This window comes from Helicoverpa armigera, chromosome 13, assembly GCF_030705265.1.
Source record: "Helicoverpa armigera isolate CAAS_96S chromosome 13, ASM3070526v1, whole genome shotgun sequence".
Taxonomy (NCBI): domain Eukaryota; kingdom Metazoa; phylum Arthropoda; class Insecta; order Lepidoptera; family Noctuidae; genus Helicoverpa; species Helicoverpa armigera.
In genome coordinates this window covers 6,084,127-6,111,690 of record NC_087132.1, presented here as the reverse complement: position 1 = coordinate 6,111,690, position 27,564 = coordinate 6,084,127, and the positions used below count along the sequence as shown (strand labels likewise).

At 37.9% G+C, this 27,564-nt stretch overlaps 2 protein-coding genes across 2 annotated transcripts; both read right to left on the bottom strand.

The window, feature by feature from the left end:
- Positions 1-7,636: 7,636 nt before the first annotated feature.
- Positions 7,637-9,453, bottom strand: LOC110376134 (trypsin CFT-1). The gene is made up of 4 exons (XM_021334514.3): positions 9,293-9,453; positions 8,961-9,129; positions 8,265-8,520; positions 7,637-8,086 (listed from the first exon to the last, which is right to left on the bottom strand). The coding sequence occupies exons 1-4, from the start codon at positions 9,333-9,335 to the stop codon at positions 7,763-7,765; spliced, it is 792 nt and encodes a 263-aa protein (XP_021190189.3). The 5' UTR covers positions 9,336-9,453; the 3' UTR covers positions 7,637-7,762.
- Positions 9,454-10,198: 745 nt separating this feature from the next.
- Positions 10,199-26,235, bottom strand: LOC110376154 (signal-induced proliferation-associated 1-like protein 1). The gene is made up of 15 exons (XM_064037409.1): positions 25,200-26,235; positions 23,146-23,379; positions 22,685-22,970; positions 21,916-22,516; positions 21,700-21,835; positions 21,506-21,621; positions 21,094-21,226; positions 20,380-20,547; positions 19,555-19,724; positions 19,075-19,237; positions 17,889-18,031; positions 17,084-17,260; positions 15,607-15,708; positions 14,875-15,066; positions 10,199-13,827 (listed from the first exon to the last, which is right to left on the bottom strand). Exons 1-15 carry the CDS (start codon positions 25,840-25,842, stop codon positions 13,717-13,719), a joined length of 3,375 nt encoding a protein of 1,124 aa, XP_063893479.1. The 5' UTR covers positions 25,843-26,235; the 3' UTR covers positions 10,199-13,716.
- Positions 26,236-27,564: the final 1,329 nt, after the last annotated feature.

Sequence of the window (27,564 nt, the reverse complement as noted above, 5' to 3'; positions counted from 1 at the left end):
AGTGGATGCCGATAACGCGTTAATGAGTTTAGCGTAAACAAGTAGTACAAGCAAAATAACTAGACAAACATGTTGCGATTTTTTTTATTTTTTTTTATTTTTTTATTTAGTAATAATAAGAAATGGAATTTATAATATGTATATATATTATATATATATATATCTTAAACAAATATGTATATTTATTATATTTTTTTTTATTTTTTCTGTGTGTGTGTACATGATACTTTTATTTTTCTGACATATATGGTTATAAATTAAATATCATAATATATATTTTATTTACATATTTTAATGAATTGTTCAGTCCGTTCATAATCCAATTTACACAGGAACTCATCCAGGGCCCTCTTACAGATATAACTTGTCATATTTTTTAAGGGTTTTATTTTACTTATACGATTGTACAATAGCGGAGCCAGGAAAAGAGAGAAACTTTGTCCAAATGTAGTTTTACGAGCTGGGACAGCGTATACTTCATGTGATCTTCTGGTAGATTTATTAGTTGGTCTTTCACGGTTGTGCTGTCTTAGAACTATATTCTGTATGAACAGTTGTCGAATGTTTAGGACGCCAAATTCTTTGTAAAGTGTAGTCGTCGGATACCGGAATCCCTTAAAATTAATTACTTTCAAAATACATCGGTGCGCCCTTTCTATTTTTATAATGGTACTTTGCCTAGCGCCACCCCAAGCAGCGATACCATAAGAAACTATTGACCGACACAGTGTAAAATAAACAATTTTACTAATGGACTTATCGTGTAAATTTCTGATTTTTTTGAAAATTGGTATTAGTTTGCGTACTCGACTTTTTAAATTGCTGAGATGTTGTTTCCAATTTAAATTTTTATTGATTTCAATGCCAAGATATTTAATACTACTAGTTGGAGATAAAAACAAACAATCACAATTATTGGTATTGTCACAATTAGAACAATGAGCTTTTATTTGGAAATCGGAAGAGGGTTGTGAATTATTTTTAATACTAAAAGTTATATATTTTGTTTTTAAAACGTTCAATGTAAGTAGGTTGTAATCAAGCCATTTAATTATCCTTCGAAGTCCTTGCTCGGCTGAAGACTTTACATCGGACCATGTTGCATGTTGGAAAAGGATTACTGTATCATCAGCAAAAGTAGTCACCTTCGCGTCAGCTATTTGAATATTACAAAGATTATTTACATAGATTAGAAATAATGTAGGTCCAAGCACTGAGCCCTGGGGGACACCAAAATTAACATTTAATTTAGAGCTAAGAATATTCCCAATTTTAACAGTTTGTGACCTATTTGTTAGATAATCCTGGAAAAGATCAAGTGGTATTCCTCGTATACCTATGGCCTCCAATTTACATACAAGGTTCTCAATTCGGCTGTATTTTTTTTTTATGTTTGTTACTCGATTTCTCAAAGACGCCTGGACCGATTTCAAATTTTTTTTTTATTTGAAAGGATATGCTTGTCATTTGGTCCCATCGTCATCAGATCAGGATCTGATGGTGGAAACCCTGAGAAATCGAGGGCATCTCTTGAAAATTGTAGGCGAGCATGGGGTAAAAACTTTGTGTATATCTGATAAGACTACAATACTATGGAGGTTTAGGGCAGATCTGATGATGGAGACGACAGAGGATCGAGGGAACTCGACAACTGAATAAGTAAACTTCCTCGTGTTTGGGCTTATATTATTTGTATTGACGCGACCTTTGCAACAATGAAGGTTTGGAGCTGACCTGATGATGGAGATCGGGGAAGGTCGAGGGAACTCGACAACCGAATGTGTAAACTACCTCGTGTGCTGATAATAAAACACTTTTTACAAAACACAACTAATTACAAAATTTATATTTTGTAAAAAGTTGTTTTTTATCTTGTTAGGCAGATATCGAATACCTGGGTATACAATTACATATTCTGGTATTTCCTCAAGAAGATAAGCATGCTATCACGTGATTAACGATTAACTACTGATTTTTATGTTCTGGTGATAACTGGGTGTTTCCCGTATATTCACCCAGGGCTCGTGAAAACTACTTCCCTTCCTAACTGTGAACGCATTTTTAAAATTGGTTTTTAATAGTTTTGGTGCAAACAACTAATTTGAAACTTTTTTGATTTGTAACTTAAACTTCTTTCTATTCTCCAACTCAAAAAAAAAACTTAATAATTGATCTTTATAGGAATGTACATATGTAAGGGTGGTAAGAAAGTTTATAGGGTGAGCACATAAAGAGGGAACATAGGGGGAATACTTAGGGCAGTACATAAAAGTAGAAATAAGTGTTAAGTCAAAAGTAAGTGAGGGCTGTGGGCATTGCCCGCACTGTCCACTACGGTAGATCCATTACAAACTATAATATAGCCCGAAGTTTGGCACGAGTCTGTAGCCTTTCCCGATATGGAACAATTAAACATTTTTTTCTAATCAGTTCAGGCACAGTTCAGGTTTGATAAGCTCGTTGAACGAAACAAATAAAGTCATAGACTTTTGCTTCAGCAGATTTTGTGCCCATGCGTAGGTACCTGGATTCAATTTCGCATTCAGCACGGTTTGATGAAAACGTTAGAACCGAAAATGCACGCAACGGATACTTAATTGATTGTTTTTTTGTTATCAATATTTTTTCCGTTTGTAAGCCATGTTCGTAAATAATATAATCAGATTAGATATTAATTAATGTCATCTAATCTTGAACATACCTATTAATAAAAAGTGTTTGCCCATAAGCAATTTTCAGACAGGGTTTTTCAACCTTTCTTATGAATCATAGCTTAATTTTTTTCAACCTTGATAAGACGAACTTAAAAGAACTGGGGCAGAGTCTAAAGTCTGGTAATTCAAATAATTTTGTTGTTTCAAATAAGAAAATATTTTTCCATGCAAAATGTCACTCAGTTTCTACATATCTGAATCGTTGGTATAGGTAGGTACACAAACTAGTATTTTTTTGCTAGACCTTGAGTTTGTAAGGATTTTTTAAAAAGAATTAGGTACAGTTTAAATTATTTAGATTCTTGTACCCTTTTGTTTACCAGCGTCCCGTGGAAACGACTGCCCGTAGCGGGATAAAATATATCTTATGTAACTGGGGAAGAGTATAGCTTTCCAAAAGTAAATGAAATGGGTACTCACAAACAAATGAAAGTTTCCTCTTTTTATCAGTAGGCACTAGTAGTTTTCCCGCAGTTTCACCCTATGTTACTTGCGAACATTGTGATTGTGAACTTGTGACCAACAGTGAAATAGGTAGATTGTCAAATCTGGTTATTAGTTAATCATCACAAACAAACCAATAGAAAAGTTTCCTCTTTATTATATTAGTAGGTATAGATAGATACTTCTGCCAAGTTTCATAAATGAAAAAAATCATGAAAGAGGAACAAACATTCATAGGTACATATAAACGTTCGTATTTTATAATATGAGGTTTTAGTAATTTTACCTACATTGTGTAAAATCAATTCTGGCTTGTGCTGGAGTAAAACGAACGGAAAACTGAGTAAAAGTGTGAGTGAGACCGTGCGACTAGTGCCGGTACTGCCTGTCAAAGAGTAGGACGGCACGATTCCAGATCAAAAAAGGCTTATGTTTAAACACCACCCAAAAAAGTACCTATTTTACTACCAAAAAAATTCTAAACGGTTACCAAAAGGGATAAATGGTCACCAAATAACGTTTCCAAAAATATTATTAAAGAAAACCATTTTTTCGTATTATTGACTACTAAAAAAATATTTGGACGCCTTTAAAATACACTTTAGACCAAATATTATAGATTGTCACTACTTAGATGTTACCAATTATGTAATACCATTGTCCTAATTTGGTCATTTTTGTTAGACTAAAAAGCTAACGATCGCTAGAATATTTCCCAAATACCAATTAATATACTGGGGTTCCCAAATATACGTCGCTTATTTATTGTTATATGAATTTGTGTGTAACTCAGTACGTTTAAAATGTAAGCACGCAACATGCAGCAAGTATGGCTTCTGTCACGGCTCCGGCGCTGCGGGGCTCCGGCGGTCCCATGCGAGCTTATCGTCGCAGATGGTTTTCATGCTCACCACCGCAGCTTCGGTTTGCTGACCAGCTCCGCCGGCCAGCCTCAGCAGCGGCGGCGAGCCTTAAAACTACCTGCGCCTCAGCTCGCAGGCCGCCTCGCCCCTCCGCGCCTACGCGGTTTTGAATTACACTCTAGGGGTAGGGCAGACAAGACTACGTGGAGTCGGTTTTGCAGCGATTCGTTTTCGTCACTAACTTTGATTTTTGGTAGCAATATTAATCTTTTAGTTGGATAGAATTTGGTGACCATTAATCCATTTTGGGAACCAAAAATAATATTTGTGCGAGATTTGCGATTTTTCTGATGTTATTTTATTTTTTTTGGATCATAATATTATATACTTTAGTGCCCTTTTAATGAAGTCAATTTATTTTTTTTGGATTTGTTTATTTTATTTGGTGCCTCAGCTTAGAGTCTTAAAAATATTTTTGGTGACCGCCTAAATTATACCCATCAAAAAATTTGGTTCATTTACGACTACCTATGTATTTATAAAGTAGTTGAGAAGACTGAATAAATCCTGCTAAGTTAAGGTAGTTTGTAATAAAATTGGCAGAATATTTTTTGATCTCCCATCTCGGAGCTCGTATTTGTAGATACTCTTCGATATTTGAGTGCAAGCTCTGGAGCGACAAAGTAAATTGAATTTAGAACGGCATGTGGATTGTTTGTGAATATTATTACTGTGTTTCAAAATGAATCTCAGTATACTGGTCAGTGGTCATGACGTCACGGAGAGGCAAGTTGTCTTGACGACGACCGGAGCACGGGCTTAAGAACACGGCCCATGCCAACCTTTTCAAATTCAGAAAAACTCAGGCTTCGAACCTTCTTGTATATGTAAGTTCTTTGCGCGCGCCATTTCCTTTTTTCATTTAGTAATTTCCTCGCTGAAGGGGGATGAAAAGTAACCTGCAAAGATTTTTCATCTTGTGCTCAAATTTTTGAAAAACTCGGTGCCCTCGTGTTTCAATATTAGAATCTTTCGCTTGCTCAGTCATTAAAATTGAGCCCGCGGTTGAAAGCAACTTTGCACCCTCGTGTAACTAATAACTTTATTGAGGTGCGAGAAGTAGGTAGTTCTTTAGCTTGTGTCTACTTTCCCAGTATATCTTGAACACCATGGCTGTGTTTCGGAGGGCACGTTAAATTGTAGGTCCCGGCTGTAATTTAACATCCTTGGCATTCGTTACGGGTAGTCAGTAGCCAGTAAGTCTGACACCAGTCTTATCAACGTCGCTCCTTGTTAAACACTGGTACTTAGCTGCATCCGGTGAAACTTGTGAAACCGGTGAAACTGGAAGCTGACCCCAACATAGTCGGGAAGTTCGGCGGTAACCGGTTGCGGAAATTAGTCTCTAATGATTTAGATTACCAATAAGGCAACATCATTGATGCCTACTCGTAATGTAACTTCAATCAGTCACTTTTGATCAAATTGCTGTTAATTCGTTTAATATGGAAGTATAGAGATATTGGTAGGTAGATATCGAGAATACTACACTAAATATGAAAGTTTGTTTGTAATAGAGCTTATTCATTAGCAGAATATTTTTTATTCAGGAGTGAGAAGTAGCTCCTTAGGGACGCTGCTGAAACTGAATGAATAGGAATAACAGTGTGATTTGATTTGTGATTAATCAGGTAACATCATTAACGCCTATTCATAATGTACTTTCAATCAGTCACGTTTGCAGGAAAAGGCTGTCCGATAATTCAGTGAATTAATTGCTCCGAATAAAACGAAACAATTAAAGTAGGTAGGTCTAAATCTACCATAAAAACAACAGGCCTAAACTTGTATTTTAACGTTGAGTATAAGTATTTGAAATTTTGGAAAGGCGAGGGAATAAATTTGCACAATTGCTTTAATTTATCAGTATACTATATAAGTGTTTATTTATACATATACTAGCGGTACACTCTATGTACTAACCTTTGTATTTCCTTACGTACACTTTATGAACTCCCCTATGTATTTCCTTATGTACACTATTGACTATCCCTTATGTACCTACACGTTATGAACTCCCCTATATAGACTCTTTGAATTCCTATGTATTACACTATGTACACTCTATGAATTATGTACCTACTTCCTTACGTACACTTTATGAACTCCCCTATGTATTTCCTTACTTCACTATATACTCCTTGATGTATTTCTTTACGTACACTCTATAAACTCTTCTATGTATTTCCCTATGTGCACTCTATGAACTCCCCTATGTATTTCCTTAAAGTTCATTCCTGTTATTTACGTTAAGGACAGTGAAAAGGATTATGACGGTGGCAGATAAGTTTGGCAATAGAGAGGTTGTGAGTTCGATATAAAAATATTAATAAATTACTTAACGTAGCGTTACATCTTTTCGCACAAATATGAAGAGAAGGAAGTCACCCTTCGCGTCTAACACTATCGTCAGCTCGGACCAGCTTGCAAGTTTCTAAATATGTCTTTCTGAATTCTAAAATATGATCATACCAGATGCAACTTAGACAATTTAGACTTAGAACTAGCTTAGACTACTCAAACTAGTACTGACTTTAAGAGCTTTTCTAGGAAATACCATCCTTACATAGGTAAATAGATAGGTACCTTAAAACAAGAATTAGTTTCGTACAAAGAGAAATTTTCCTTATGTCCTTCCTGAAAATTGCTTTAAACGTCTACTTATCTCTGTCTTATTTAGAATGTTATCCCTTTCATATCGTGCATGACGTCATTGACGTGTCTTTTGTTTCATTAAACATTTGTTTACTCTGTCATACAAATAATGCTGTCTCGTTCATTTCGTGTGTGACGTCATTGACGTGTCTTTTGTTTCGCTAAACATTTGTTTACTCTGTCATACAAATAATGCTGTCCCGTTCATTTCGTGCATGACGTCATTGACGTGTCTTTTGTTTCGCTAAACATTTGTTTACTCTGTCATACAAATAATGCTGTCTCGTTCATTTCGTGCATGACGTCATTGACGTGTCTTTTGTTTCATTAAACATTTGTTTCTCTGTCATACAAATAATGCTGTCCCGTTCGTGTGTGACGTCATTGAAGTGTCTTTTGTTTCATTAAAAATTTGTTTACTCTTTCTTAAATCGCCCGTGACGTTATTTTGCGTAGCGCTGTTTTTTTTAATGTTTGGAAAATAGCGGCATATTTTTAAATATAAAAAATAGTCCCTACCTTAATAAGATATAAATTACTTACTATATATTTTTCTTACTACTACTACTTTAATGTTTAGTATAGCATCGAGTCAGTAGAACGTCTTTTAATAAATTTCAAAATTCGAATGCCTACTTGAATTTTCAGCATGAGGTCAATGACATGGCCTGTATTTGGATTTAAACAGGTGCACTCCCTATTCCTTGACTATCATACCCTGATGGGACGGAATTCCTTCACTACGGGAGATTTCAGGTGCAGGACCAACATTAACGTGCAATGCACGGGTGTATCAATCACCAACTTCTAGACAACGGCAGACTTACTGGTTATGAAAATTTAGGTTAATTGACTTCTCCTCCTTGTCTCATCGGTGTTTCCATTCAATAAAATTAGAGATAAATTTTTAATTATAGCTTATATTTTTTCTGTCATGGAAAAACATTTACAAACATATACAACTTCACGTTCAGTTAGAAGTCGATAAATAGCAGATTCTTTTAGTGAGAAACAATGTTTCTTATTTTAGGCGTTAGCAATGATCCAGTCAGTGTAGCGAGACACGCGGGCGTTGACACCAGGGTAGAAGGGATCAGCGCACTGGAAGCCCCAGGACACAACACCGACGATGATGTTGCTATTGTGAGCGAGGGGACCGCCGGAGTCTCCCTGGCAGGCGTCCTTGCCGCCGACATCCAAGATACCAGCGCACAACATGTTGTCGGTAATGTCGGGCCAGTTCTGGTAACCAGGCTGGGTCTTCAGGAAGGCGTAACGCTCAGCACAGAGCTCCTGGTTGATGAGGTTGATGTCAACGTGCTGCAGCTGCTGAGGGAATCCACCGCCGCTCTGAAAATAAAACATTATATAAAATCATCTGAAACCGATTTCTTGAAAATATTATGTGGGTACTAAGTTAATAATTACAAAAGGTCTGATAGTAGATTCGGGAATGTTTTAGATGTCACTGTTGCTGTATATTCATGTAGATCACTTATAAAAAAAAAAAATTGGTAAAAAATATTACCGAGAGTGCTCCCCATCCAACAGTGGTCAGCAGGGTGTTGTCGGGAAGAGAGTAGCTGCTGCCGGGGATGCTGGCGGGCTGGATGGAGTTGGAGAAGGTGGCGGGGACGGTGAGGCGGACGATGGCGACGTCGTGGTCCAGGGTGGCGCTGCTGTACTGCGGGTGCAGCACCAACTGGGACACGGTGTGAAGGGTACCGCCGCTGGACGCCAGGGACGTGCCCAGGCGCACATTCCACTCCAGAGGTGAGTCACCGCTGTTATTAAAAAATAAAATTGAGATATAAACGGTACTTTATGTCACGCATTTCACTTTTGTCATTAATCATGAAAATAACGGAAATGTGGGTAAAAAAGTAATGGAAAAATCAAGATCAGCGACACAACTTTCATACAAAAAAACCAGCAACTATCGTGGTACGAGTACATTCAAGAATCGTGGTAACTTTGGTGATGACGACCTCGATGGCGCAATGGTCACCATGCCGGACTGCCGATCCTGAGGTCCCGGGTTCGATTCCCGGCTCGGTCGACATTTGTGTGATGAGCATGCTTGTTAGCCGTGGTCTGGGTGTTACAATATGTATATATGTAGTTTATCAGTTGTGTTAGCACCCATAACACAAGTTAATTAATAACTTACCATGGGGCTAACCGACCGTGTGTGAAAAGGTGTCCCGACATTATTATTACTTACAAGTAACAGTGAGCAGCTGAGAGGATGGAGGTGGAGGTTAGCAGAGACCCGCCGCATGCCTGGTACCACCAGATGCCCCAGAAACCATACTGCATGTTGGACATGTATGGGTAGGCCTCCACAGTGGTGGCGCTGCCGCCCACAATGCGGTTGACGGATTTGGGGACCGCTGAAGTTGTAAAAAAAAAATATTAAAACATGTTATTTATACAATTAACCTTTTGTCCAATAATTTTCATAGTGGACATTTTAATGAAAACATCGTTAACTTTAAATTAGATTTGTATAAAACGAAGCAAGGATAATGAAGAGAAAGCAGAAAAATATCTCACCGAGTGCGGAGCCCAAAAGGGCTAACAGGATGACGGCGCGCATGATTGTTGGTGTGCCTAGGCTGTGTTCTGCGTGATCTAACAAACTCTTTTATATTAAATGTGCTTATCTGTTATCTTCCAATTATCAAATAAGTAATTAATTTCATTACACATACTCATGTCTGTAATCCGATTGTAATCTCCTCCCGGATGATACTAATTGAAATTGTTAATTAGTGAATGTCTACGATCAGCAGATGTAGGCCATACTGCTGCTGGGCTGGACTTAAAGGAACTGATCTGGTCACATCTGCCGCATGTCGGATGAGCTTTGGGCGAAAACGACCACTCTGTGGATCCCAAATTAGCAGGAGGACGTGACGAATTGGACTCCCACCGAATGGCCTCAGGTGGCACTATAGATAGAGACAAGTCGAAACGGAAGGGAGTCTTCGTCTTGCAGTAGTTGTAGGTATGATGGCAGTTTTTAATATTTTTTCTGTTGTGCGTAGAAATTACTTCGGAATAAATTTGTGTATCTAACGTCGTGTTGTGTATTAGGTAGCTTTTCCTAGATAAGTCTAGAGCCGAAGTAAACTGTTTACTTCGGCTTTACTTAAACTGCATATATTCATAACAGACATTGGCTTAAGTGGATGCATGTTTGCATCTCAAAGATAAAACTTTTTCTGTGCAAAATGTGCAACGAACTTTTTGCTTGCCATATTCCATATTGTGTCATAGACTAAATCGCACCAAAGTGTCGTAAAGAAGTTATAATCTCGCGTCATTTGCTTTTCATGCTCTTCATAGAATGCTGTGAAGCACAAAGTTTTGACCCCTTATTTGATGATAACTCGTTTGTTGTTTGAACAGGTCAATAATTTTGGGTTCCTAATTTATGTGCAAAATGAAACAGTCACGTGGTATATAAGTTTTATTGGAATGTCCTTTAGAATACGTACAAATTATCTAAGGGAAATTATATCTCTAAACAATTGAACCTTTAAGCTGTTACGAGGAAACAATCCAAATTTCAAAAAAATGGAGGTTAAATGTAATCGCTTTGGTTACATACTTATTTAAAATAATTATTTAGCATCTTAACATAGAGAATTGCTTAGATTTTGTAAAATTGAAATTAATTGTTTAACGAAGTGTCAAAAAATATTTATGAATCACTTAGGAAATATTGTAATTTTATAATGTAGAATTCTTCAACAGCATCATTTTGTAAAAATCTGTGCAATTCTCTACGAGAGGCCTAAAGAAATAATAACTTAGTTATACCTTAAACATGAGTGGTGGGAAAAACTTATATAAAATCCATACTTCGAACACTGTTTACCTACATAGGTACATATTGTATAGCTTTAGTAAATGGTATCATAGCAGCACAATCAGTAAATATTATCATGTAGTTAATTGCAATCTGAAAGTTGATACAACAGTAAACTTTGCTTTCCCTGATACCAGTTACTAATTATAGCTTTATCGTCTGTCTTATATAAAACGTTAATATTATAATACGTTACGGGCTATGTGTACGTACAAAAAAGTAGTATCAAAACTCAAATATGTAACTACGTTGAACCACAGACTAAAATACAGCCAGGAATATGAATAATTGACGAAGAGTATTTGACAAGTTTATAAACTTTGTATAGCGTATTAATCCAGTAAGTACCTAAGATGGAACGCAGTAACATATAGAAATAATGTTAAGCGAACTTTTATATTATTAGTAAGTGTTTCATGAATAATACCAAAATCAGTATGTCCGACCTAAAACTGCGAGTTGCTAATTAGCCGATTAGCTACGCAATAGAAAATTTTAATCCAATAAAATCTACTGCGCACCTGATAGCGATATATTATATGCTCAAACCAGGACTAATAATCAACGATTTTTGTTTATCAGTAACGACTTCTCTGTCCATAACGTAAGATTTCGCCAAGCGTTTAATATTTAAGTTAAGATATATGCTTGATATTTTCATGTAAACGATGCAGATTGTTAACATATGACAACAATTTGTGTTTGTTACACAATATAAATTCAGATTGTAACCATAACAGGTATTATTGTGATCGATAATAAGCGGAAGACTAATACAAGTGCACCAACATTTCTTTTATGTATCCTTTGTTATAATTCTAGTACACACATGGATAAGGCAATGCTATTTCTGAATTAGTAGCATACACATGGTAGAAGGTAACTCCACTGGTGATTAACACTGTACATCAGTAGCGGCCAAACCATTCTATCGAGAGATACAATACGTAATTTACCAAAATAATAAGGGAATAAAGGCTCACAATATTCTATTAAGTCTCTCCCGTTCTTAATAAAATTAACGCCTACGATTATCTAAACTAATAAAGCTTTGTTGGTGATTACATCTAATTAATGAGACTCATATTTACACAAACAAAGTACAACGAAGACAAACATTATTTAAAACTATCTGATTTTACCCATTTGCATGTCTGTGTGTTAATTAACGTCGGGATTACATATACGCTTGAGTATATAGCTGCAAAAAAGTTAAATAAGTTACCACAAACAGAGTTATAACAATTTCATGTCATGTATTTACTATGAACTATGTTCAACTTGAGTAAACAATCTATGCATTATGTTTAATTATTTTTTAAACGAGTACTATTTGTGCTAACGCATTTTTTCTCTTATTGTATTAATATTTGGCAGGTTTCAAGTCTGTTTACAATTAAGATTACTTGCTAAACAATTATATAAACTTACGTCACAAGATCAATCATAATCCAATGTGATAGTGGCTCGTTATACTTTAATCCTTGGCGTAATTACCAAAGGGCAAACATCGCCTCGACTTATACGTATTAGGCGCACTATTTATTTGATTGATCATATAGTCTTATCCTAATTGGTGTTCACTTACAACTTCTGTTCTCATAATAACTAACCGTAATCTCGAAACAGTAATCTAGATAACTGTAATTGATAAATAAATTAAAGCCTACGTAGTATCAATATAGTATTCGATAAACACATAATAAATAATATATATTACCCTTAACACGTTTTGATAACCGTCTGATTTTTTCAGATAGTTATACTAAAACGAGACTTATAACAATCGTATCTAAATACGTCAATTTTATTGAGACAATAACGTCAACCATTAATAGCATAATATATAGGTAATAACAAATTAATCTACGAATATATACTAGTACCAACATATACGTAAAAATTACGCCAAAACAAACGCTTCACAAGAAGCACAGAAAAGGCACGAAATTCATAAGACAGCGCATGTTATAACATTGTCATTGTTATACTATTTAGTTATTATAGGCATATTTCATAAGAATTATTTTATAATTGAACTTTGTTTTTTTTTTTTTCAATTTCTTTAACAATCGTAAGTCTACAACACTACCATAAATCCAAAGCTAAAGATGTGATTTTCATATAGGTCATAATAATTTATTGATTCGGTTTAAATAGATTTGGATACTTGATAAGGTTATGATAACACTTTAAATCCAGTACAATTTATGAGTCTGATGATAAGATAAACCTGCAATTGACAAATTATATAGTTATAGTACAGAATTGTAATTATCGTAACTGGAAAGTCCATTTCAAAATATTTACTGTTATCGCGGTGTGTATAATTGACGCAGTACAAGATCTTATAAACTTTTGATACAATTGAAGATAGGAACAAAAGAATATATTTTTTTTATATTCAAAATGTTCAACAAACAACATTGTCTAGAGTCTAGTAAATAAGAGTTAAAATCAGTTGCAGGTTTCTTTTCATTTGCAGAATCTATGAGTTATTTTAATAGTTTTTTCGAATACTTCTACAAATCTCAGATATCAGAATTTTGCTTTAAATCCAATTAAATATAATCATTTTAATACTTTCATCACATGTTTCTTACATAATAGGTTTATGAGCTGTTTAAACTATTGCTCGTGTCAAATTGTAACATGTTCATGTTAGGCTAGAGGGTCTAAGATCACTTATTTAGCTCCATCCACATTATACTCACTTTTGAAAGAGTATGATTTTGCATACAGGTACATCCTTTATCTGAACGAATGGCTTCTCTTACAAAATCGTTAGTTTCGAATGGCTAATTGTAGATTTCTATTACCTACCTATACAATGATTTGCGATTAGAGATCCTATTTCAATCTATAACTGCAAAACAACGGATGGACATGTTACAGAAATCCACACTAAGTTGAAAGAAGCTGAAGTTACTGCCATTCCCAATACCTATCTGTTATTTAGTTTACTAGAGATATAATTTTGACATTAACTCCAATAAAAGTTATATCAAACTCCTATCTTCAGTAAGCAAAACAACAGCTAGATAGATACAATATTGGGAACGACTGTTGATGCGTGAAGTTCGGGGTTCGTATGTATGGTGGGTCACTGCCTGTCGACGGTTCGCTTGAGCCACTGCGTGAAATGCCGCAGCTGCCACACCGCCCGCGCCGACTCCTCGCGCAAACGTGCGTTGTGTCGCCGCAGCCGACGCACCTATCGAATAATCCGAGATAATTAGTTAAGCTGCCTACTGCCTATTAATCTTAATACTGTCGAAATTGTTATGAAATAACTTGATGAAGTACCTATAAAAATATTAATTTAAATGGTGACATTATAATGTCCAAGTGCAAATCTGAATGAACTAAATATTCCTGAATCGAGAGAATATATTCAGCTATATCTAAGTCAAACCAACAATTGAATGACAAGGACTATATTATATGTGTATTGCATTCATATAATAAATAAGCTTGTGTAAGGACCTCTACTTCGAATTCATTCATCCATTAGGCTATTTAAAAACGATAAAGATCAATGTAACATAAACACGTGCTATGTAATCACATGACGCTTAGCCCATAGATTACGATGCGGTAATCCTGATGTCTGGTGATAATTAAATCGCTACATTGGTGAATGCGTATTAAAAATAATTTCTTGGAACGACAACACGACGGTACAAATCACGTCTTTTTATTTTTATAATATTGATATGTTTACAATATAAATAATATTTTTTCCAGAGATAGACTGCAAATTTTTTAGAATGCTGTTGGCGCTTTTCCCTACTCTACGCATCCGAATAATTATTAGTCAGAAACAAAAGTCGCCAATCCATCCAAAATTCAATACTAAACATCGATTGAAGTATCGATAAATTAATTGACAACACTAGTGCGAAAATTGACCAATCATCACTAACGGAAAGTTTCTTCATCAAAAGTAAAAGTCAAAGTAATGTCTAAAGTAAAAGTAATGGTCAAATTCGTTTTTTCAAGGCTAAAGTGACAGCAAAACTAATAGAAAAAATGAATTTGACGGTTACTGTTGTTACTTTAGACATTACTTTGGCTTTTACTTTTGATGAAGAAACTGGCTGTAAGTAAGGAAAGATGATGCAAATAGTCTCCTCAGTAGACCCGCATTCTGATACTTAGGAGATTTTCCGTAATGACTTCTCCGCTAGTCATTTTGTTCTCCATGCCAAACATTGTAAAATTGACATAAAAGGATTGCAATATATAGTTATGTCAGTACCTCTTCTTCGAGCTGATGCCTGTGTCGCTGCGAGGCGGCGGCGTCGGTCTCCAGCGCGGCGACGCGTGACGCGAGCCCGCACGCGCAGTTGGCCGCGCTCGCCGAACTCGCTGTGCTGTTGGCCACGTTGGTCCCGGTCGGTGATGTCGTAGAAACGCTGGTTGTTAACGTAGCGGGGACTGTTTCCGATACCTGACACGTAGAAGAAGTTGGTGATGATTGATTTTCAGGTTTGGTCATTTCGAATACTGTTGTGGTGGAGTACATAAGGGAGCATATACGGAGAGAACATAAGGGAGAGTATAGAAAGAAGTAAATAGAGGTAGAAAAGGAGTACAATATACGGGGAGTACATGAGGAAGAAAATAGGGGTATTACATAAGGTAGATTACATAAAAAAGACATTACGTACGTAACAAGTAGGCACTACCATAATCGTAATCACGCTATTGTGGATACGAACGTACGTTTACGAAATATTTTATTCAATGGTTATTTTCCGCTTGCCCAGAAATAACATTACATGCAAAAAAATAAATTTTAAAAAATGACATTAGTATTGATAAGAAAGATTGATTTATTAATTGAGCTAAGAATAGTCTTTCGGTCAATAAGACAATGATATTGTTTTTTTTTATCTAAATTGCATATCAACGTTCACTGCGTAAAAATCGTTTGATTTCTTAACAATCCAAACTAATATTAGTTATATGTATATAAAATACAACTTACGACAGATACGTCATTCCAGGAATCGTTGGTGGTTTCGTTCGCTAAAGTTTCTAATGAGGGATCGGTGTTGTCCATCGAAGGATACTGGTGCTCTTCACATATCTAAACCAAAACAGATATCATTTTAATTCTAAGTTACAAAGTTAAGTTAGTTTAGGTCTTATTATGCAGTAATCCTTCTCCGTATGTGAGGAGGCCTGTACCCAGCAGTGGGACGATAAAAAAAGGCTGTAACAGTAAATGGTCTTAAAGTGTCATTGTTAAAAATAAACAATTTTGAGTTGAATTTGCTTTGTCATCAGGTAAAATATGCGCAAATTAAATAGCTTCTTTGTATTATCTATTGTTGTAATATCTTATCTTGAGACTATGTAAAACTTTTAGATACAAATAAAATAACAAATAAAGTAGTATATACCTACAGGAAACCGATTAATGTCTTGATTATTTATTTTATCACGTGAATAGTCTACACCTACGCTAATAAAAAAAAAAACAGTAGGTACTTCATGTTTATAGTCATAAAAGAGCATCGCTTTTAAGTGATTTCCAAAAGTCGGTCATGTAAACATCTAGTAGTAGTAGTAGTGTATGTTTTTTTTAAATGATATAAAGTTTATGAGCTAAGCAGATAAATGAAGCCACGTATTCACTGGGAAACAATGTTTCAGAAACACAGTTTCTGAAACATCACGTAGATGTTTACAGCAACAATGTTTCGGAAACTGCCGTCCACACCGTCAGATGTTTACAATATGGCGCCCGAGGAAGTAGTGTTGTTGTGTGGTGCCTACATTTATTTGCATAAGTCCATTTCTAGTAAACACGTAGATTTTGTTTTTGAAACAGTGTTTATAAACAATTGTTTCTCAGTGAATACATGGCTTGAAGGTAAATCTTGATAGAACTTTTTATAGAAATGCAATAAGTACATAGTATTAAACAAAAACGCTTTTTCTGTCCCTAAGCTTAAATCCTCAAAACCACGGAACTGATTTTCATGCGTTTTTTTTTTAAATAGATAAATATATTATCTATTTAATCTATTCAATTGACGTGACAACGTCTTATAAATTGGTTTGCCGGGTGACACTTCAAGAAACTGAGTTACGCTCCGCTCACGTTATGCGCTCACAATGAGAGCGAGTGAGAGGCACGCGTCCCTTCCACTCGGGCATGGTTAGCCCGCCTAAGAGCGAGAGAGACAGACATAAAAAGTGAAAGGCACGCGTCCCTTCCACTCGAGCACAGTTAGCCCGCCTAAGAGCGAGAGTGACAGAGCGAGAGAGAGAGAGAGAGTGAGAGAGATAGGCATACACACCGGTAAATAAATGTTTTAAATTGTTACTATTATTTCATCCCATACGAATGAATATTCACATTAAAATTATTTTACCATTCAAAGTCGTTGTCACGTTAAACTTTCGCCCGTATACCGACTTTACAGGCAACCAATTTTTTAAATCAGATAGTATACCTGCAGCATAGCTCGGGTAGCAGTATGCACTAGCGCCGCCCAGTCCAGTGCGGCGGCGTCGGGCAGCGGCAGCGGCGCCGCGCCCCCCGCCCCGCCCGCCGGGCCTCCGCTCCCCGTCCCACTCGCTGAAGACCTCCCTTCGCCAAGTTCCGCGTCCATCATGCGGATGAGGTCCTCCTGGATAACATGATTATTTTATACTTAGCATTTTACAAGCACAGACAAAAATCATGCAGTGCAGATATGTAGGTAAAATGTAAAACTCGGTTTTTTAATTGACATGTAAAACCTCAGATTGCCTGTTTTTCTGACTGGCAGTGATGCGAATGCGGCTGCAAGTCTTGCATCATTTTGGTCCAGAGTATTAAACAATGTGGGTAAAAAACGAGCGAAAGAGTTGTCACTTCTGCGATGAGTGACTACTTGTCACAATATGTCAACAGATAACTTACGTAAGGGTGCTTACATAAAGAAACAGGTTTCCGGTACAGACAAATCTGTACAGATCAGTACCGATCGGTACAGTGTTGACTCGTATAAAGAAACAGGTGAATCTGTCCTTAAAGACAATCAAAATTAAACCCGTATGGTACGGTCCAGGTAGTCGGCACCGATAAGTTACAACCTGTTTCTTTATAAGTGAGTGAATAGGATTATATTATTGAAATATTATACCTGCGCTGATCGGTACCTACCCTGTACCGGAAACCTGTTTCTTTATGTGAGCACCCTAAGTTATGCGGATAAATTATTTGTATGGATGTTCTTGTCTATCGTAAGAATATAATGTTAATGGTTGACTTACAGTAAGCGAAGATGTATTAGCAGAGGCACGCTTGTGCCTCGCGTGTCGCGGCGACGCGGCGTCATCGTGCGAGCGGCGGCGTAATGCTGCCTCCGGCGCAGGAGACGTCTGCGGCGACCGACGACCCGACCGACATGAACCACCTGACATAACTAATATTTTAGACTCGATAAAACGACACTATTTCTAAAGGACAATGGGCACAAATATATGGGACCTGGTATACCCCACCAATAGGAATGTCATATATATCATTGGATAGGCCTTTTTATGTAGAACAATATTTACTATGACAGCTTTGCTGAAATGTTTGTCCGTTCTGAGATATAGATCAAAAACTGTGCAAAAGTTAGAACTAAGTAATCTATTGATACCTCAAGTTTTTAAAGGAAAATCTAAGTACTAATAACTTTAAGTCTTGTAAGTACTACTGTGCCCGTTAGGATCCATAATTGTTACTATTATGTAGCATTTCAACCTTTTATTGTACCAAATGGATGTTGGGCGTAGTGAGAAACCGCACCAATAGGAAAGTCGTACATATCATTGGATAGGTCTTTTTAACTGGAACAACATTTACTATGACAGCTTTGTTCTATTGTTTGTCCGTTCTGAGATATAGATAACAAACAATCTTAAAACTGATGCTAATCAATACTGTAATCTGATTTTCTTTCATATAAGACTTACACTTAGTAGTTCTTAGATTTTCCTTTAAAAGCTTGAGTTATCAATAGATTACTTAGTTCTAACTTTTGCACAGTTTTTGATCTATATCTCAGAACGGACAAACATTTCAGCAAAGCTGTCATAGTAAATATTGTTCTACATAAAAAGGCCTATCCAATGATATATATGACATTGCTATTGGTGGGGTATACCAATATGCCCATTGTCCTTTATTTTTAATTACTGTACATATTTGCAATAAGCATGTTGAATAGAAACGTTTTCAGAATTCTTGTAAGTATTTATGTTTACAAATAAAAATAAAACTCTGATTCTTAAAAAAATACACATTTGGGAACCTCCGCCCTTTTAGGGAAGGTGGTTAAAGTTAAAAATCAGTTTCACAATATTTTTTCTTGAGACATCACATTTTGTGTGCTTATTGCTCACACCTTGAGGTTAGATCGATTTAAAGGGGCTTATCGCAACTAAACCACCTTCTTCAACGACATATTACCTGTGCCATATCCTGAGCTATCGGACCGCGGCGGCGAGTGTCCGCGCTCGTAGGCGCGGCGCGGACGGCCCGGCTGCTGCGCGTCCGCGCGGGCGAGCGGAGCCCACTCCTCCAGCCCCGCCTCGCACTGGCACTTGGAGCTCGACGCGAATGTTACCGTCACCTGGACAAGGACTGCTTTTATTACAACGTATTTTGGATATTCTACTGACGAATGGAAGACAAAGGGTTGGAACGTACATAGATTTAAAACCGTGAAAAAGAACACTCAAGCAAAAAATAGCTTGGTTTCACTTTGCGAAAATAGAGGTTGACAGTTTTTGTTAGTTATGAATCGGATTTTTTTTTGTAGGAATTTTTTGAAACAGATCATATTAATTTATTGCAGTTACGAAACAACCGGAATAAAGTATTTAATATATTCGTAATCTTACTGATTCGTCAAGATACATTTTCTAGTGTCAATAGATCTGCACATACCGTAACCGGATCGGAGGTCTTGAGCAGATCGACGAGCTGGTCGTGGTGTAACGCGACGACGGCGGCGCGGCACACCTCCAGCAGCCGCGCGCCGCGCTTGATGCCCGCCCGCGCCGCGCAGCCCGAGCTCTCCACCAGCGTCACCAGCCCGTCCGGCTGCACGTGGAACCCTGGAGAAACGACCTTATTAGTTGAACACATTTTTAAGTAGATACCAACAGTTTAAGTTTAAGTTTTATAGGGAGGCACAGGAATTTTGAAGGATATGGTTGTGCGTGAAGCACGGCGCGAGTGTTGCGTATAGTATAGTCAGTAGTTACCGAGCTGCGGGTTGGCGCCGCGCTCGAGCGTGAGCTCGTGCAGCGCGTGCGCGTGCGGCGGCGCCACGCTGGCAGGCGCCGCAGCAGCACGGCGCGAGTGTTGCGTATAGTATAGTCAGTAGTTACCGAGCTGCGGGTTGGCGCCGCGCTCGAGCGTGAGCTCGTGCAGCGCGTGCGCGCGGCGGCGGCGCCGCTGGCAGGCGCCGCAGCAGCACGGCGCGAGTGTTGCGTATAGTATAGTCAGTAGTTACCGAGCTGCGGGTTGGCGCCGCGCTCGAGCGTGAGCTCGTGCAGCGCGATGCGCGATGCGGCGGCGCCACGCTGGCAGGCGCCGCAGCAGCACGGCGCGAGTGTTGCGTATAGTATAGTCAGTAGTTACCGAGCTGCGGGTTGGCGCCGCGCTCGAGCGTGAGCTCGTGCAGCGCGTGCGCGTGCGGCGGCGCCACGCTGGCAGGCGCCGCAGCAGCACGGCGCGAGTGTTGCGTATAGTATAGTCAGTAGTTACCGAGCTGCGGGTTGGCGCCGCGCTCGAGCGTGAGCTCGTGCAGCGCGTGCGCGTGCGGCGGCGCCACGCTGGCGAGGCGTCGCAGCAGCACGTCGGAGCCGCCACGTAGCCGGACGCTCTCGCCGCGGTGGTAGTACACTCGTGTCCAGCCGCCGCTCACCACCCATCCTGTACAAATAACCGTTCTTTATTTAGAAAGTTTTGTTACATATGGCAGTAGAAGCAAACATTCACTACTTTCTTGCCAGTGTCTGCATCTCTTAAAGACAGAGTTGTGTTAAAGTCACAGCACAACTCCGTTTAAAATTAGCTTACAGCTGACGCGCTATCTGCGAGGTACCCTTGCGTGCTTTTCATATAAAACCGCGCGCTGGTCGTCGGCGCGCGGGTGTAAATAGACGGCGGCCCGCGGTGCACCTGCTTTAAACACTCTTGAGGCGCGACGGTTAGTCAAGGCGTCGTTAAGCTCCACACTTGGCGTTTGCGCCCTTTAGCAGTAATCGCGCGTGGTCTGCGGGCTAAGTATAGAGCGGGCTGCCGTGCCATTCATGTGTGCCTTGACCTTTATAATTCTCTCATATACCGGATCTGTCTGTCTGACGATTTTTTTAGAAATTAGCAGCACATAGGTACTGCAGTGGTCTACTTTTCTTCTTTTACTTTATTAATGTGTCATTATAACAAGTTAAATAACTGTGATGTTGAGACGCTCACCTAGTAACGAGTTAGTGGGTAGGACGAGTACAATTTGTCGCGTGCTGTCCTCGACGAACACCACGGTGTCAGCTGACACGCCCATTATGCAGTCGAGCAGGGAACCGCCCGCACCTTCATCTTGTACTTGAACCTGAAATATGCCACGTTTAGCCATCATTAGGAGACGAGAAAAAAAACTTTTTTTTATTTATGGCAGAAATTATCAAATGACCCTCCGCTATAGGTTAGCAGCGGTGAGAGATTGTTAGTGTTTAGACTTTTACTGACAAAAAATCCATCATGCTTATTTTGAACAATTCCGCAGCCAGAAACAAAGACCTAATAAAACAACTTAGTAAATAAAAATTGATTGGTATTTAATTTATTTAACCGATTAATAGATACGGAAATATGTAGAAAAACAACTCACATGAAAACATAGAGCTCCTCCGACTAACACGTCGTTGGTGCAGTTGTCCACTCGCGTAATCAAAGTGCTGTTCGCAGAATTGCTGCCGCTTTTCATAAGTAGCGATGAGAATATTGCTGGAGCACAAAATAAATCAAGATAAGTATAACATAAATTTCTGTATTTATTGCTATAGTTACTGTTCTAGTACTTACAGAACTTCTGTCCAGTTTCAACAGTGGTAGCTGTCACATAATTCTTGGCTAAATCTTTCAGGTACTCTTGTCGCGTGCGCGTCGCCATTGTACTAAACTTTGGTGATTGAATTGCAGCATTCTCGCCGTTTATAACCTACATAAAATATTAAAAAAATATTAATTATTGGAAAGTTTTAATATCAATTTATTTATATTTGTAAATTGATAACTTACTTTACTTAGTAATAAGTCAGTGAACGCTTCGCCCTTAGGGTATATCGCACCATCTTTGATCGGAGGTCCGAATAAAGGCACTTCTTTAGCACGACTCACAGCTATACTATAATGCGTATTCTCTGTACATGGATCTATAGCTCTAACTACAACAAAAACATGTTGGAACTGCGAACGTATATTCCGCGGTGTGAACGGGGCAGCACCAGGTTCTTGGAAGACAATGGTTACTATATCGTTGCCGATGTGACGTTTCCTCAATAACTGTTGTCGGTTATTCGGCGTGTACGGCAACATAGTTGACACATGAAACATAATGTCACAGCCCTGGTACGTGGTAAACACTGAATATAGTCCAGTGGAGTCAGTCCTGTTATCTAGCCCAGCCTTATATTTATCAAAGTCTTTTAATCTAACTGTTTGGCCTAACATCTTCAGAAATTCTACAAAAGCTGGTCCAGCTTCTTGGTTGTTATACATTTCTTCTTCTGTCGACTGACCACTCTTGCAGTACATAACCCCAACTTTGTAGTGTCTGGTTACACATTGTTCGTCTAATCTTAAGAGTTGTTCTTCAGCCCCTCCATTACTGATACCAAGCCTGAAAATTTGGGATTGTTAAGTAGCATTCTACATATAAATATAGTATTAAGAAGTCATAATATAATCATGTTGCTGTAATGCGAAATTTTGATTAGGAATAGTAATGTATGAGATTACGATAGTAATGTCTTTAATCATTTGTTGACCAATGGAATCGTGTTCATACCTTAAGCAGCCCACTTGTAACTCTGGCGCGACGTACTCCAACACATCCTTAGTGTTGTAGGTGGCACTGTTGTTGCTTGGCTTGGCTGTGGGCAGCGCGTCTTCTAGCACGGAGCCTCGTAGCGTGAGGAGTTCGGAAGTGCGCACGATGAGGCGGTACTGCCAGGCGAGCTGCGACGCGGGTGCGGATACATCCCCGCCGCCGCGACGTAGCTCAACCCGCTCTTTCTTTATCGATATGGCAACGGGTCCGAGGTTCTCGTCCATTCCAAACCAATTCTGATGAGCTGTTGGAAGAAATGTAAATAAATGTATCTACATGACATTAAGTTATTTAGAAAAAGCTTTTAGTTCATGAACATAAATAACTAAATTGTTGTGTGTCTATACGTATTATTAACGATCCTAGGGATGAAAAGGTTACCTGAAACTTAAACTCCAAGAAGTAAGAAAATTACTTACGCTGATTGTAGAAATAGTTCCTATAGTATAAGGCACCCAGGTCTTGGCTCTCAATAGGAAATGGTGAAAGTGATCTGGCAAATGGACAGCCATGACGCCAGTGCGTGTGTCCTGGAGGAAACTCCAGCATAGAAATCCCATAAGCAGCGCGTGGACGGTGCCAGCCTCCGGACTGGCCAAGTAGAGCACCGCGGGCAGTCTTCCAACATAAAGACACACAGCGTTCTTCTTCACCTGCAATGACGTCAAAATGATTATATGGCTAATAAAAAAGTTCTGTTATACAGTTTCGTACTCTGTTTGTGTTGATTCAAATCCCAATACCCCAATGTAAAACTGGCTGGCTTCAGACTACCCATAACGACTGCCAAAGATGTTCAATGACAGCCGGGACTTACCAGTTTATTGTGCCCTCCAAAACATGGAATAAGGCTAACAGTTAACTACCAAAATTGATAATTTGCTGTGTGTTCTGATTGGCAAATCAGCTTCAAATCATGTCTACATTTCTAATATTGTAAAAACCAATTTCATTACACGTTACATTATACAGTTTATAATATCCAACTATTAATTTTCACTTGTGTAAATGACAGATTCTGTGGACATGTGAGAATCCATAATAAACGAAAGTGCAACAATTTTCTATAAAAAGTTGATGTTCATTATACTGAGTTGAGTACAGTTCCATACAATATCAGATACCAACTGAAATGCAATAAAGGAAAGTGCAAGACTTTTATTGAGCATTCTACTAATTTCACAAAGAGAAAGTTAAATTAATTTAAAAAGGCATAAAAAATTATCAATGACAATATGAACTAGCAAACTTGAGAAATTAAAATTCTTACTTAGTATGACTCATATGGGCATACTCATGTATATGGATTGGGCAAAAAAAAAAAAATGCGATTGAAATATTATTGAAATGTAGGTATTATTAATTATAAGTTGAAAAAACGAAAACTAAAATAGACTTTCTATTTTAATTGAAAATTTCTTGCAAGAATGTAAATATCAACCGCATTTCACCACAATTTCAATTCAAAGCGATAATGTAAATAAATGTCTACATGTATATTCTTTATTGTCTGCAAGTGTACTTCGTTAACGCATGACTAACTGTCTGTGCAGTAATTATTGCATTAATGAATAAGTTATATTGAATGGAAGCACACAATGTCTGCTATGTAGTAAGCTATTAGAAGTAAGGTAACAACAAAAGGAGACAGTTATACTAATGTAATCCAGAGCATTTTGTTGAATGAAGTTATAAAATTGCAATTTGTTATAATATATAAAATTGTATTGCTGACACTTTAAGTGAGAGGCATTGCCATCCAACGTGGCAATGCCAGCCTCTTGGCTACGTTCCTGGTGGCTAGGGAAGAGGAGTTTTTTGATTCCATTTTGTAATTATTATTTAAAATTTCATTTTAGATAGTTGGTGAAAATAATTTGTATGATAACAGCATAAAATATAATATATAAAAGAAAAAATATTCCTGTTTAATTACTTGTAAATTCATGCAAATATTTTGCATATTTATGCATGTTATTTTCTTTACTGCATTATTTATATTATGGAAGAATGAAACAGTAAAGGATATTCTGAATAATTACATACACTTGTAGTGTTCTCATGAATGAAAGATAACAGTAGAATGTATTGACAATCCGAGAATTCCAACCGAGAAAAACAGGTTACATTGCTAAAGACAATTGCCTTACTGTACCTACTTGAATAGAATTAAAAAAGAAATAAATATATACCACCTCACTTCCTATATAATTAAGAAAAGAAATAGGAATCTTTCATATCCAAGCAACTATCAACAATGATTACTCATAAATATTACATTCCTTCAATAACAATGTCAAGTGTGAGAGCATAATTTGTGTCACCTGAATCACAGATAACACAATGGTTATTTGTAGTAAATAAAAAGCAATACAAAAAGATAATTAGATACACATGATGGTTTTACATGCTTCCTACAGTACTTCTAAGTACATATTCCTTGAATTCTATTATTATTTAGAATGTGACTTACCTCCCAGTTCATTTCTGAAGAATGGACAACTTTCTAACAATTCATTAGACCTTCCATCTCCCGTGTCTGGCACTGCATCCTCTCCTGGAGGCAGTCCACGAGTTGCCAGTAATGATGCTGCAGACGCTCCTGTTGTGGTGTTGCGCCGCCTGCTCAGCAGTGCCCCACGAATTTCTGCTGCATAACTTAAGTTAGCCAACAGTGACTGACAATCATAGTGGGCAAACTGTTTTCTTTTGTTACTCTCTGCTACAGATGAGAGACTTCCGTCTTCTAGGGGTGGACGGCTTAACACAGGTGCTGTTCCACCCCAAAGCTTATTTAGTTTCAATCGAGGCTTAGGACTGGCACTTGATCTGGATGGTGGGCCATCTGCATGGTCAGCTGTGATGCCATCAGTGATCCTTTCGACGGCGCGGCTCAGTCCTGGTGTCTTGTCCGGTGCCGACACGCCGCTGTAGCTGTGTACCATAGCGGGTAACCGCTCGTTTGCGCCTCCAATTACGTCAATTGAACCATGACTTCCGTACTCTCGTCGCAAGCCATTCCCAGACGGATGCTCAGCGTATATCAAGTCAAGACTTGAGTTGCTGCGGTAAATAACATCTCTAGCATCCTTTCTTCTATTATCTGGAGCGTACATGGCATTATTTTTCCAAACAACCTAGTGCATTCCCAATCACTAAAAAAGTTTGTCGTACTGAACTATGGGATAAATTTATATGTTTACACACACGTCGATTTAAAATTTTTGCTTGAGCCCTATTATAATTTGCAACTCAGATGAAAAGAACTACCAAATTAGAAAACAAGCTTGAACATAATCACAAAATTATCAACGTGTTATTTGATCACTAGCACATAAATGAACACTGCTGTTGTATTATTTGTTAAAAATACACTCGTAATAAATGTAAAACAAAGAGTAAATAGAAAATATTAATAATTTTGCAAAACTTGGATGGAGAAGTCCCATGTCAAATAGGTATCATCAAGTCAATTTACGCTTCATAAAAAACCATACATAGATAATAAATTGTTAATAGAATCTGTGACCTCAAAGATGTGAGTTGCCAAAGTAAAAAATGATGTTATTTGCCGACTCGATGTAAGGCAGTCCCTAGACGATCAATATGTCAGGGCGTGCAAGTGAAAACGGAACCTGAGTTCAGACTTTAGTCTTGAACTCGTTAAGTTCACTGACGTAGGTTCTCAAACTTTTATTCATCTTATACATGAGATATTCAAAATGTAACCTCAAATTACGAAACAAACTTACCTTTTATTTCATCTATAGCGTTTCCTGCCATTTTATATGTTATTAATTACACCGTATATACTAGTAAGACACTTTTTAATTGCGTTAAACACGTAACTTGCACTGTCACAGTTACAAAAATTACAAAACATTGTTTTTACCCTACGCAATGCCACTGAATTCGCGAGGCGAGTCTTTTCAATTCGTGTTACAGCGCCGCCGGCGACTCGCCTGGGGCCCGATTCTCCTAATTTTTACTTAAGCGACATACGGTTCACGTTCGACTGAGATCCAACCTCGACTCAATTACGATTGAAGCGTATGTGCCATTCCGCATTTTTTTCTTTGAAATAAACGTTTTTTATCCTTTTCTGTCATTCTATAATGAATCATTTTGTCTGCAAATGATTTACGGTTGCAATATGATTGTAGAGCAAACTACGGGCCCCGATTCTCCTAAGTTAATAATGTCAAAATCGAATAGAAATCGAATCGCAATATGATCGCAATAGCAGTTTTAACCATATCGGGCATTCTGCTACTAATAAAAGACCAATCGTATTCGATTGACATTTGATTGGTGTGCGATTGGTCTGCAATTTTGATAATTTTGGTCTATACGGTAGTTTGCTGTACAATCATTTTGCAACCGTAAATCATTTGCAGACAAAATGATTCATTATAGAATGACAGAAAAGGATAAAAAACGTTTATTTCAAAGAAAAAAATGCGGAATGGCACATACGCTTCAATCGTAATTGAGTCGAGGTTGGATCTCAGTCGAATCGAGTCGAACGTCAATCGAAGGTCGCTTAAGTAAAATTAGGAGAATCGGGCCCCTGGCCAATCCTACGCAAAATGTACGCGGCCTCCCAAATCGTAGCGGCAACGAAAGTGACCACCCTACTCTATATACCTAATATAATATCGATCTTCATCTTTTGAAGCTTATAATTTGTAAAAAATAACTAAGAAGGAACTCTCAGCTCTGCGCGTTTCTGACCTCTAGCCGCAGTCGCGGTAAAAACGGTGGTCTTTTTTGAATTGTTTGGGTACGCCATCAAACTTGTTTTATAATAAAAAAAATAAATAAGGCACACAGACATT